Source organism: Pygoscelis adeliae, unplaced genomic scaffold, assembly GCF_000699105.1.
Source record: "Pygoscelis adeliae isolate BGI_AS28 unplaced genomic scaffold, ASM69910v1 Scaffold120, whole genome shotgun sequence".
In the NCBI taxonomy this organism is placed as follows: Eukaryota; Metazoa; Chordata; class Aves; order Sphenisciformes; family Spheniscidae; genus Pygoscelis; species Pygoscelis adeliae.
The window spans coordinates 6,002,553-6,015,494 of NW_008824032.1; the positions used below are offsets into that span (position 1 = coordinate 6,002,553).

Genomic DNA, 12,942 nt, shown 5'->3' on the forward strand with positions numbered 1-12,942 from the left:
TCAGTCTGCCACGTGTAGTGATACAGCGGGAACAGGGCAAGAGCAGCAGTGTGAATAGGGTTAATATACCCCTCGCAGTCCCTGAGTAGGCAGTGTAAGAGGACAGGTGGAATGTGAAGTCAAAGGAAGGTCTAGATGAGGCAGGGACAGTCTCTGAGGCTCCTGGCCAGCACTTTTATAGAGGCATACCTATTCTGTTGTCCCCAAGATGTGGTACTGGGGAGGAGTTCCTCCGAGCAGAGACTTAACAAGAGTTTCAGGGCACTTTGCTAAGACAGGAACCAGCCGCAGAACAGAGCGGATTCTGCACAAGTACCTTAAGCACTCTCACGTTACTGCTTCCACAGTAAGTCACCCTCTGGCCCACCAAACTGCTTATGCGCTAGCCATATCGGCTTTTTTTTGTTTACTGCTACAAATAGTACCTTCTAGAAAGGGCCTTGCGTGCATGTTTGTGGAGTGTCCTTCCTTTCTCGATGGTGAAAGGACGTATATTCATCTGCATCCTCCAACCGGTGCATGAAGCAAGTCCTGCTGATTTCCACCCCTCTTGGTTAGGGAGGGCAGAGCTAAACTGTCCCACCTGCAGAAGATGTGAGACGAAAGAGCAGAGCTCCTTGTCAGTGCCTGAGCCGAAGGCTTTGGATTTTGTCAGCTGTCAGCCTGCTCCTTTATTAAATATCACCCTATTCCCACTGTGACCTTCCAGAGCAAGTGCCTAGAGAACAGTGAGCAATGAGCTAAGTACAGCAGTGCTTAACCTCCTCCACAGTCTGTACCCCTGCATGATCAGGCCTGGGACATGGGCATGGCCGAGGTGTGATCTTGACGGGTGACCTGTTTCTAGGCGTGGAGGGAGGTCAAGGCTCCATGCTGGTGCTCCTTGATATGTTGGTATCCTTTGATATTATTGATCAAAGAACTCTTTGAGCAGCATCAAGGACCCAGCAGGAGGGGGTGGCTCCATTCACGTTTGCTGGACAGATTGCAGGGTCAATATTGTCCCTGCCCTTTTGCTCTCTTCTGTGCACACACAAGCCCAGAGCATTGAGAGGTGTGAGACACAATGTGCTGCTTTGCCAATAACACATTGACATGGCTCAGTTCTGCATACCCTTCCCCACTGAGGCAATCTCTGACAGCCTCACCAAGATGTTTCCCTGCCTGGAGGAAAGAAGCAGACTGAAGAAGGGCTGCTGCTTCCAACCAAGCACAGAGATGATGGAAGTGTTTGTGACAGGAGGGGCGTACTTACTATACAACATATCTCACCATCATTTGAGGCATCTGACTACCAACCATCAAAGCAGGCCCTCACCCGCTGGTCATGCTGAACTGCTAACTCCTCTTGAGCACTCAGACCAAAAAAGCATCGAGGAAAATATGCTGCTGTGCTTGTAGAGGTGGCCATACAGTGCTTCTTGCCTTGAACAACTTATCTTGAAGGTGAAAACCTTATGATCCAAGCAAGAAAGATATACTGCGTCAAATGTTGCTTTATGACTTCCTGATAATTCATGTTCTTTTCGGGGTTTTTGAAGCAACAGACCTACTCCACAAAGCAGGTCTGGGCAACCTTGTTGGTCAATACTCAATTTGTAACTACCATCTTCACATCAGAACACTCCTCCCACTTGGTAGTATAGACTCTGGTACATGGGAAGAGCAATTTTCAAGTAGCATTCAAAAGGGGAGGTACTCTTCTCTTGGAAAAGCTCCCTTGAGCAATAGCAACTCCCCCCAAGAAAAGGAAGAGGAAATAAAATTGTCTAGTAGGTGGCAAGGAAGAGAAGAAAAAACTAACTCAGCAGTGAAGCTGCTCTTGAGGAGCAGGGTATTGCCAGGAGCACCTGATCAAGAAAGGTGCCTTAGACATCACCAGGATGGATGATGGGCAGGTCCAATCCATAAATTGCACCTGGATCAAATGATAGTTGGATATTGGATGTATTTGGAAGTTGCTTTAGTTTTGTCCCTCCCAATCTGGTTGGAGGCGAGGCCTGAGAGAAGCCCTGCATCTCAAGCCATGTATTTTTGTGGTCTTTAGAAATGGCTGGGAAAGACACAGTTTCTCTGTTTGGTTTTGTATGGCTCAGCCATCCTCCAGCTGCATGACAAACAGGGAGGATTTGTGCAGGCTGGGAAGGCAGCATATGTGAAGAGACAGCCACCTGCCCCCTTGTTAGTGCAGCAGATAACAGGAATGGCCTTTCCATGCCAGGCTCGATCACCAGGCATGCCACGTGTCAGTAGCAAAAGGGACGGGCTTGAGAGGAGGTCACATCGTGGGGGTGAGGGAGAACGTCACCTCTCCCCACCCAGACTGTCCAGATAGGGGTAGGGAGGACAGGCCGTGCCAACAGAGATTGTCAGCCTGGTAAGGGGAGAGGCCCACGGCTTGCCCCGGTTAGCTGCTGCCCCCGTCCCTCTCAACCTCCCTTGGGTCTGCTGCAGCTCAGAAACAGCCCCCAGTCCTGCAGAGAGGCCAGTGGCTTAGCTGTTTCCCCTGTGCGTGCACACCTTTCCAGCCAGGGTGGCTTGCACTCCTGCTTTCATTTTAACTCCTCAGCTCCCTGTCAATGATGCCAACCTGCTCACCTCATTAAGTTACAGAGAACGAGGCCCCCGGATTGATGGCAGGCAGGTTTAATGTGGCTCTTTCTGAGCACTCAAGTGCAGCATGTAGGAGGCTGCTGGGGAGATATTCCCGCAGGCTCCAGCAGAACTGACTGATTGAAGTTTCTGTGAATTGATGGCTAATGGGGGAGCTTTCTTTGATAGCTCTTTCATTCTGGGTGCAGCTGGATAGAAAAAGATATCTCAACACGAGGGAGAGGGGTTTTATCCACCCCCCTCCCCCCCTTTATTAACAGATGCTTCCAGGGCACTCCAGCAGCAGAATGAGATCTGATGAAAACCTAATGATTTAAATGATTCTTAACTCCTTCTCTTTCAGCAGCTGCTCGCTTATACACACCAACTGCATATAAGCACTGAGGACTAAGCGGGCCGTCAGGCCAACTGGAAAGGTGATAACTATGCAAAGTGAAAAATAGCTTGGGAAAGTTTAGGCCACTGGAATCAGGTGCGGCCTCTCCGTCTGTGGCTCTGAAAATGGGTTCTTGGTTTGGTGTAGATGTGGTAGCTGCAAGTAGAGCATCTAACGCTTCAGTGTGATGGGTGGTTAGATAGTGATGGAGTAAGGCTGAGGGGCAGGGGCAGAGCTAGTGTAGGGAGCCAGGGGGCTGCAGGGCAGGAGGGAGTAGCGTTAGTGGAGTCTTTAGAGAAGCTTTCACAGCACCTGCTCATGTTATGTATGGCTTAAGCTGCTGTGGCAAGAATTAGGCACACTCAGGCAGAATTATATTAACAGAAACTGGATAATGGTAAGTTTTTTGCAACGTCCCCATGGAGGCCTCTGTTCAACAGGCTCCTTGCAAGTATTTTTCCTCCTACACTATACAACCTTTTAATCAGATAATGGATTTCTTCTCATTGCCACAAGTTCTACATCCCCTAAAGTTTCCATCAGCCAGATGTCCCTGCAATCTGTGTGTATCCATGAACTGACATATTTGTGAGCATGCCATTTCTGATTCACATACACAGATCAGGGTGGGTGTTAGAGAGTCCAGAAACTCCAATAATTTGATCCAGTTCAAGATCAGCAGGCCAGATTTTGGCTGATATAAATCAGTGCTGACTTGGAGCACAGTTGTTTTGCTCCATTTGAGGATCTGACTCATAATTTCCAATCTAGGCCCTGGCATCTGGCTGACTCTGTGGCAGGGCACTAAAGAAGCTGTTTGCGTAGGGCTTGCTTTGCCCATTTCCACGGCTTGACACAGCAGCCATTTGTCTTCAGCGATGTGGGCTGTGCCCCATCTTGAACTGCTGAGGTAAATTTAACAGAGGCAGAAAGTGACTACACCCCTATCTGGGAACCTGGCCGTCACGTTGCGGTTAAAACCCCTTTGCTTTTACAAGAAAGGACTTGGACTGCGATGACTTTTATTTGCAGGTGATCAGAAAAAGCAGTTTTCACCTCAGAGACAGCAGCTTCATTTTTTAATGCCATGTTGAAGAGTGAGAAGCCTTCAGCTATCTCTGAAAAAAGGTGCTGCTCTCATAAACAGCACCCTGTTCTTCAAGGGCAGAGGGTTTTTTTCTTTAAAAGTCACCCCTATTTTCATGCACAATGCATCAGAGATTGCTTGATCATCAAGTTCAGGTCATAACACAGGTGAAAATGGGTATGTCTGCTTGGTTGGGATCCAACAGAAGACTTTGACCTGTGGCAGCTGGCAATGTGACAGTAAGCGACTAGGCAAAGCAGGGAGGGACCATCCTGGCCTTGGTAAGATCCTGTTCCCCTTTTAGCTGGAGGTGTCATGCACAACCCCAGTTACAAAGAACTCTAATGGTCTTATTCCTCCTCCCTTTGCCTGCCTGTAAAATGCCATCTGCAAAGGAGGGTTTCCACATATTTGCAAAGTTGCTGGCCAGCTGGGGTGGTGCCCTGTGACTTAGCACGGCTGATGCTGGAGGCAGTCCCATAACACTCCATCACGGCACCACTCCCTGTGCCTGGCGAGGCTGGGGTTGAGGAGCCATGGGTGAGGAAAGCACTGGTGCAGGTTCATAGCAGTTTAGCGTGAATGCATGCTAAGATGCAGCCAATACGGTAACGAGGAAATCCTTCATGTGTGAGTTAGATTGGTCAAGTGCATTGAAGTATCATTGCAATTTTAATTGTAAGAAGTCCTGTATACTGTTCCCCTCCTTTCCTCCTCCCTGTTGTGCCCTCACCTTCAGTGAAACGCTGGCTACTAGCAGTTACTGGCTAGACTCTGCTGTTGTTAATACATCGTGGGTGCACAATGCTCATCTTGCAGTGGATGAATGGAACAAAGGTCTGGGAGGGATCTCACAAGCTAGCTAGTCCATATCCCTGCATAATGGCAGGGTCAGCTCTTCCCAAGTCATTCCCGATAACTGTTTCTCTAGCTTGTTTTGAAAGACTCCACACCTCCCAGCACAATTTATGCTTGTGCTTCATTATTCTTGCTGTTCTTCCTGAGGTCTAACTGAATCTTTCCTGTTGCAGTTTGAGACCATACCTTCTTGTCCTGTCTGTCATGAATCAGATGCAATCATCTGTTTCTTTATTTTGTGGGAGCCTTGCCCATGATTTCATCACTTTTATTGTGTCCTCCTTTAGTCTTTTTTAAGCTAAGCAGGTCCCACTGGTTTTGTTTTTCCTTGTAGCTCGTGTGTCCTAGATATCTGGTCATTCTCCTGCTCTTTTCTGGACTCTCCAGTTTGTCCACATCCTTCTTGCCCTCACTCTTCCATACTCATCCTGCTCCGGCCTTTCCAGTGGATTTCCAGTTTGTCAGATAAATACATTAGTGATCTGTTGATTGCAACTCACAGTCTGATTGTAGGTAATGCAAATACAGAAAGGCATTCATGATCCCATCAAATCAACAGATGTCTGCTGATTTCCCACCCTGGGGCTTGAACCTGGAACTGGGCTGGTAGCCAGTTGTTCTCAGCTGTAGGAGGGAAACAGGTATGAAACTAGCTGTCTGCCTTTTGGCCAGGCCACAGATGGAGTTGTGCTACTGCCAGTGCAATTCCCATCTACCCACATCATCTTCAGCAACTATGGAAGTCATTCCTGGCTGCTACTTGATAGCTGAGCCATTAGGCCACAAGTGGTGATTGTTTGAAACTGGAACAATTATTTTGTGTGGTGCCCTACTTTTACCTTTGCTGTGCTCCAAATATTATTTCACCAATAGTATACACCACTGCTACTACTTAGAAAAATGCCCCCCAAGCTGAGCCACCCAGAGTGCAGGGATTGTTGAAAATACATCGGAGAGATTTATGGCAAGCCCAGTTATCCTCTTTTTATTACAAAAAATCTCCATCTATTTCAAGGATATTCTTAGAGAAGCAAGAGGAGAGGAAAAAAAAAAATCTTACTCCCATGTGCTCTCTCCCATGGGAAAACAGATCTAGCTGCAACCTTCACATATGCACTTACCTCATAAGTTCACCACAACACAGCTGCAGTGAAGTCAGGGCGCCTCATCGGTTCCTGCTCAGATTGGCAGAGTTACACAAGGGACTGATCTGGCCCTGCTGCCTGTGCTCCACACAACGCTCATATTGAACCATGTACATTCCAGCCAGCATGTCTGCAGACTGAAGGTTAAGCTGGCAAAAAAAGACCTAAGGTCTGACAAACTGCCTGGAGTTTGTTCACATGTACACTCTCTTGTTCTCCCCCTCCCTTTCCACCTCCCCCCTGACTTTCCTTCCCTGAACTTTGGCCAAATATTGTCTCTTATTTTCAGAAAGAGAGGGGGGTTTATACCATTCCCCCTGCTGCTACCTCACTGTAGCCTTTGAGATTGCACCACTGAGATGCTAGACTGGGGGCTTTGTTTTTAGAAGAAGCCTTCCATGCCCCTAATTTCTTTTCTTTCCTCTTGCATTTCATCCTCCTTTCTTGCATTTGTGTTGGGAAATTATTGACTGTTTGAACCCATATATGATGCTGTTGGAGAATAAGTCATTTTTGTGTCTTAGGGAGAGAGGGAAGAAACATTCATACCCTGTCTAGCGAGAGGGTCTGGCAAGCTGATTTCTTCCCATCAGTGGGATCTCACAGTTCAGTACAGGAAAGCTCCGTGGTGAAAGCAGCTGAGAGAAGTTGGGACTGGAAGTAAAGGGTGAGAGCCTGTCTGTCTGTGCTGCTGCACTGTCCGGGCAGCAAGCAATGTTGGATGCCGGAGGGTGGTGGCTGGGAAGCATGAGCACAGGCAGGCAGGCAAACCAGTCAGATGAAAGGCTAGGAGATGTCAGTAGCCCATTTCAGCTGGTGGCTGAGGGGTACAGTGAGTGAATATGAACCCAAAGCGATCTGCAGAATTAGCCGGCATGCTCGGGCAGAGCAGGAGCGTCGGCTCATTCACCAGCACAGAGGGGATTTCTGGGCTGTTGGGATCCCATGCTGGGCAGAGCAGAGCAGAGCAGCTAGGCCAGGGGACCACATATCAAGCAGCATCTCCAGGGAAACCCATTAATACAGCAGGTGAGATTCCCAACTGGTGTGAATTGCTCTGGCTGCTTTCAAAGCAAGCAGGGTGATGCCAGCTGGGAACGTGACCACGAGAGGAAGGTTGTCTTCAAATCAGAAGGGACTGCATTGCCCTCCTTAGACCTTCTCTGAAACAGGGGTCCTCTGTACAGATGATCTCCCTCTCTCTTGGAGCAGGTTATCCTCCCTGTTAAAAAAAAAAAAGTGCCTATGTTTTAACTTCTGTTTTGAGTGGAGGCGAAAAAATGCAGCTGTTCCCAGAATTGCTTGCCATAGCCCCAGTAACTGAGTAACTCATGGGTTTTCTGTCTCCTACATGATTGCTTCCCTCCTACGTGAAGAAAACCTTGATGTTCTGCTTAGGGGCAGGGGACTAAGGGAATAGCTTTAGTATGGTCTTATTCTTGGTTCTCTCTGGCTCTGGCAAGCGCCCTTAGTCCCTGCTTGCCTCACTTTCCCTTTCTCTGTCTTCCTGGATGTCAAGAGAATGAATTCAGTAACCACTTTCCCACCCCAGCTGTCTGGTATTGCTGCAAAGTTAGTACATGCTCTCTTGCAGCCACTCTGTGTTGGCTGCAGTGCGGCATTTGCAGTTCAGCTGAGTCCAAGCTCCTCACTCATCACTTTTCCTCTTATCTAAGCTTTACAGGTGCCAAAGCTGATATCTCTCCCTCTCTTTGCCCTCACTCCTATGTTAACTTCCAGTTCCTTCTCTGGAATGAGCAGGGGAAAAAATCTCGGAAAGTCTAGGTTCCCAAGTAATTTTGGCTTTAAGACTGACAGCCCAGCAAATATACAGCAATGGGAAGGGGAGATACAGATAGAGTCTGCTGGGATCATCTGTCCATCAGTCAGCAAGAATGTAGTGCTTTATTCACTTACTGCATCTTCTCATGTCATAAAGCACAGTCCGAATGAAGGCTTGGGGAAAATGGATTTCATACTCCATAAAGAGCCCATTTCTTGCGCTGCTGGATAAGACCATGAACTTCTTCAAGTGGGCTCTGCTGTGCTGGAAATTAGAGACCTGAATGTCTGGCGTTAACAGTGAGCAAAACATTGTGCTGATCTAGGCCCTGCTCCTAACACTGCGAACTGAAGTACCTGGGGACAACACCACAGCCTTTGAAGGCTCTCCTTCACTTAATAATAATGACAGGATACTCAGATGTTGTGGACCACAGGGAAATGCATTCATGTTTTCCAAAGAAGTGTGGGATGATTTATCTAGGGAGGGTAAAACCACTAGCTATCTTGGGCTGGAAAGTATGTCAGGATTTCATTCTGCTCATGATCCCTTAGCACAAGAAGAAAGTGGAAAAAGAGAGAGAAAAAGAAAAACATTAATAAAGAGAGAATCTACGCCAGAAGCTACATATACAGTGGTGACCTTGACACAGGCATATGTGAGTGCTCAGAAAGTGATGAGGTGTTGTTTCACTGAAGCAGGACATGGTAAGTGGACCTTAACTTTGAGGCTGGCAGGAATGGGTCAGAGGAAGTTGTAGTGGGGAGAAGGAAAATATATCAGCTACTGCAGTTCCCCATGGCTACTGGGTTCCCTGTCCCCCTCTGCCATCGTGCCATGTCCAGAGCTATACAGGCTGCTTGGGGATTTTGGCCACCTGTCCTGGCTGCTAACATACACTAGAGCATCCCTAAAGGGCTTGTGTTAGCCCCTGTGACCAGCTCCAGCCCACAGAGCTTTTACCCTATCCCTTCCCACTCCACCCCAGAGCGAGTGGGTTATGAAGGGGCCTGACACCATGTCTACTCCCTGTAAGCGCTTCATGCACACAGGATGTTTCTGAGGGTTGGTCAAACTGTTTGTGGTGATAAAAGGGTTCGAGCATTGCCTAGAACTGGAGCTCCACATGTAAGTTATATTCCTTCCGTGCACCCAAAGAACACCAAACTTGTCCTACAGACCCAGGTTTTCACCTCGTGTGGCCTTTTTCCAGCCAGCTTGTGCCTGACGTGCATCTTAGATACAGCTTATTTTGTTGCCTGAATTACGTTCTTAGTAGATGTGGACCTTTATGTCACCAGCTCTGGTAAATGTTTGTCAGCTAAGATAAATGCAGCATTATTTGGAATAGGCATCCTGGTAACAGACAGCAGGATACAGCCCTGCTCAGAAAAGAGCTCAGAGCTTAAAGACGGCTGCTTCTCCTGGCAGCCCTAGTTTTCAGGGTGGATTTCATCCCTAGTGCATCCCTAGTGCATGTTGTTATTGTTCAGTACACTTGCAAAACCTTGGATTCCACACAGCTTTCCTGTTCCTAGCTTTAGATACGTGACTTTCATTAAAATTGACAGACGGTGAACAGGAACTAGTCCCAGCTCAGCAAATACACTGCCGAAAGCCCGCAAGCCCAGAGCTTGCTCTTGCTCACCCCACTGTAAACCCTTTGGGCCACATCCTGGCCTTCTGGAGATGGGTGTAAGCCTAAAGTTAACACCACCAGTTGTGGTAGTGTATATCTGACATTAGGCAGGCAGAGATCGGAGCCTGCCTGTGCTTTTGTGTTCACAGTTACTGCGCGTTGACCTTGGCTTAGGTGCGTACAGAGCAAGGATCACTTCCAAGTCCATTTCCAGTCTCCTTTCAAGGTTCTGCTGTGCTGTTTTGTTCATGTACCAGCTTCATGGTGCCATTTACATACTGCCAAATCCTTGCACTCATTTGAGGATTATCTCAAAGAGGGGGCAGCCTGCACTCATCAAATTTAGCCATTTCAATCTTTCCTGTAAACTAGGGTATCCCCAGAACTGGCTGTCAGGTGTTGCAGGCTCTTCTGGCAGGAAAGGAGGTTGTAGCGAGGTGGGTGTCGGTCTCTTTTCCCGAGTAACAAGCGACAGGATGAGAGGAAATGGCCTCAAGTTGCACCAGGGGAGGTTTAGGTTGGGTATTAGGAAAAATTTCTTCACTGAAACAGTTGTCAAGCATTGGAACAGGCTGCCCAGGGGAGTGGTTGAGTCACCATCCCTGGAGGTATTTAAAAGACGTGTAGATGTGGCGCTTAGGTACAAATAGTGTGGCCAGCAGGAGTAGGGCAGTGCTCGTGCCCCTGTACTCGGCACTGGTGAGGCCGCACCTCGAATACTGTGTTCATTTTTGGGCCCCTCACTACAAGAAGGACGTTGAGGTGTTAGAGCGTGTCCAGAGAAGGGCAACGAAGCTGGTGAGGGGTCTGGAGCACAAGTCTTATGAGGAGTGGCTGAGGGAACTGGGGTTGTTTAGCCTGGAGAAAAGGAGGCTGAAGGGAGACCTTATCGCGCTCTACAGCTACCTGAAAGGAGGTTGTAGCGAGGTGGGTGTTGGTCTCTTCTCCCAAGTAACAAGCGATAGGACGAGAGGAAATGGCCTCAAGTTGTGCCAGGGGAGGTTTAGATTGGACATTGAGGAAAAATGTCTTTACTGAAAGAGTGGTTAAACATTGGACCAGGCTGCCCAGGGAAGTGGTTGAGTCACCATCCCTGGAAATATTTAAAAGACATGTAGATGAGGTGCTTAGGGACATGGTTTAGTGGGCATGGTGGTGTTGGGTTGACGGTTGGACTTGATGATCTTAGAGGTCTTTTCCAACCTTAATGATTCTATGATTCTGTGAAAGCAGAGATGCTGGTAGCTGGCTGTGTACATGACAGGAGTGAGGAACTTTTGCTGTAGCTGAGCTGCCAGAAAGACAGACATGACCACACTTCAACTTAGTTTCACTGTCCAGCATCTTAGCCCAAACCCACTAGGTCCAATGCTGTAAGCAGGGACAGCTGATGCACTGGCACATAATGCGCATATTCCTGTTGGCGTTGTCATGGAGCTGGTAATCTGCACCAGAGCAAACGCTGGAGATCGTAATGTCATAAATTGTCTGAGATAGATAGGTCACCTCAGTTCCTCTGTCAGGGCCTGAGTCTCTACAAGCCGAGCAGAAGAACCAGCCTGTATAGCTTGGGCTGCAATGGACCCAACACCACTGGGGCTCAGGGGAAGCTGGGTCAATTATCTGCTCACACCACTGATGCACGTGGCAGTTCTTCCCTCTTTAAGTTGCCTCAAGAAAACTTGCTGATTTTCTGTGCTTTGGAAAAAGCGGTTGATCCTATCTTTGGTCTTCAACAGAAATGGCTTTCTTGGGCATCTTCTTCATTTTCCTTCAAATTTCTATTCCTGAATAAGTGAAGAAAGAAAAGTAGCATGTGTTAAGCCAAGCTCCATATACCTGAGAGAAGAGCAGGAGCCGAATTGTTGGGAGTGATGGAGACCATGTGTGTGAATGAATTTGCATGTAGCTAGACTGAACTGGGAGTAGTAGTGAGCGTGTGGTGGATTGTGCAAGGGTAGTGTTGGATGGCGCTAGAACAGGACCAGGGGGAGGGAGGTGCACCTCTGTTTCTGTGCAAAAGAGGTTGAAAGAGGATTTGCATATGTATCATGCGTATAGCTGAGAGTGGAACAGTAATTAGGAGTAAGTGAAGGTGAAGCTGAAAGAGGAATTTCATGTTCTGTGGAAGATCTTTCCATGTAAGCTATTGTTCAGAAAGGTTATTAGCAGGCGGCAGTACAAACTGTCCTGAGCTGCACGCTCTGCCTTTGTCTGACTACAGGATTTTTACAAGCCTTTTTTTCTTTGAGAGCTGACAGCATAATGGTCCTGGACAATGCCAAATCATCATCTGCGCACTCACTAGGGGAGCTAGGCTTTTATATGAGAGCGAGGAAGATAAAAACAGCACACTCAAAGCAGGACAGAAATGACTGAACAAGGGAATGAGAGGAGAAGAGAGAGATTTAAATGCCGTTTGCTGGGCTGGCTGTTTTTTTCTTCCCTTTAATTTTTTTCCCCTCCCCTTCTCATCATATTCTGGATGTCTTGTTCCAGAACTGCTTCAGTCATTTTGTTGGCCTGTGTTTGCAGAGCATGGAGGCTCTGGTTTTGAGGTAAATACCAAATAGATGCTTTAAAAAGTGGGGGGGAAAGCCCTATATAAGGAAGATTTAGGACAGATGTTGTGTCTCCTTCCCCAAGCAGCATTTCTTCTCCTGACAGGCAGCCCTACATACTGCACCTGCAATTGGACTCCACCAAAATTCTTCTCCAGAAGTATTGTGTAAGTGAGACCGTTTGGGTCAGGTCCTGAAACTGGACAGGTTTGAACTGACCAGGGCCGACGGTTCCCCGACCCCTCCCCACCACTAACATTAACCGATGTCTGCATCCCAGAGCAGACATCGCTGTGCTGTCCCTATTGAGCTGCGTCCTCCCTGCTGGCGGCCAGTTTTAGTCCAGGAAAAGGGGCTTGCTTATGAGTACCACCTGCTGACTAGGAGTGGATTCACGTTGCAAGACTCAGAAAGCCAAACTTTTCTAACACTCAGGCGTATTAAGAAAGATCAGCATTCAGATACTTTCTTTCAGACTCCCATAGGCGGACTGGGGGGGTGTATCTCTAAAGCCCATGTTCCTCCCCTCTGTTCCCTCATCTCCCTTCCCCGAGGCTTCCTAAGCATCCCTCACTGCGCAGTTCCTTTCATAATATGGCCAGAGAGTGAGCGACAATCTCCTGCTCCTTTTCGTCCACTTCCCTTACAAAGATTGCAGAAGCTGTTACAGTCATTAAGACTGAAAAAAATTGACGCGAAGCATTTCTGCTGCCAGTCTGTGTTTGGTAGGAGGAGGATTTCCTTCAATCAGCAGGTCCCTAAGTTGCCCCAGATATACAATGCGTGCTGGCAGGGATGGCATCTGGCTTTATCAGCTTTGTTGTTGGGAACAAGCTCCATATAGTAACCCTGTCATGCAGGGATAAGGCAACATATTGCA

At 47.9% G+C, this 12,942-nt stretch overlaps 1 protein-coding gene across 5 annotated transcripts in view; it reads left to right on the forward strand.

Annotated features, from left to right (window-relative positions):
• Nucleotides 1-12,942, forward strand: part of LSAMP (limbic system-associated membrane protein) — a 1,050,957-nt gene that overhangs the window by 970,730 nt on the left and 67,285 nt on the right. For 3 of the 5 annotated variants that reach the window (XM_009329467.1, XM_009329441.1, XM_009329459.1), the window contains one exon: nt 9,920-9,927. The exons of the other annotated variants lie outside the window; for them this stretch is intronic. In XM_009329467.1, the coding sequence (XP_009327742.1) occupies nt 9,920-9,927 (8 nt within the window). The remainder of the gene's footprint in view (nt 1-9,919; nt 9,928-12,942) is intronic. 5 annotated transcript variants of the gene reach the window in all.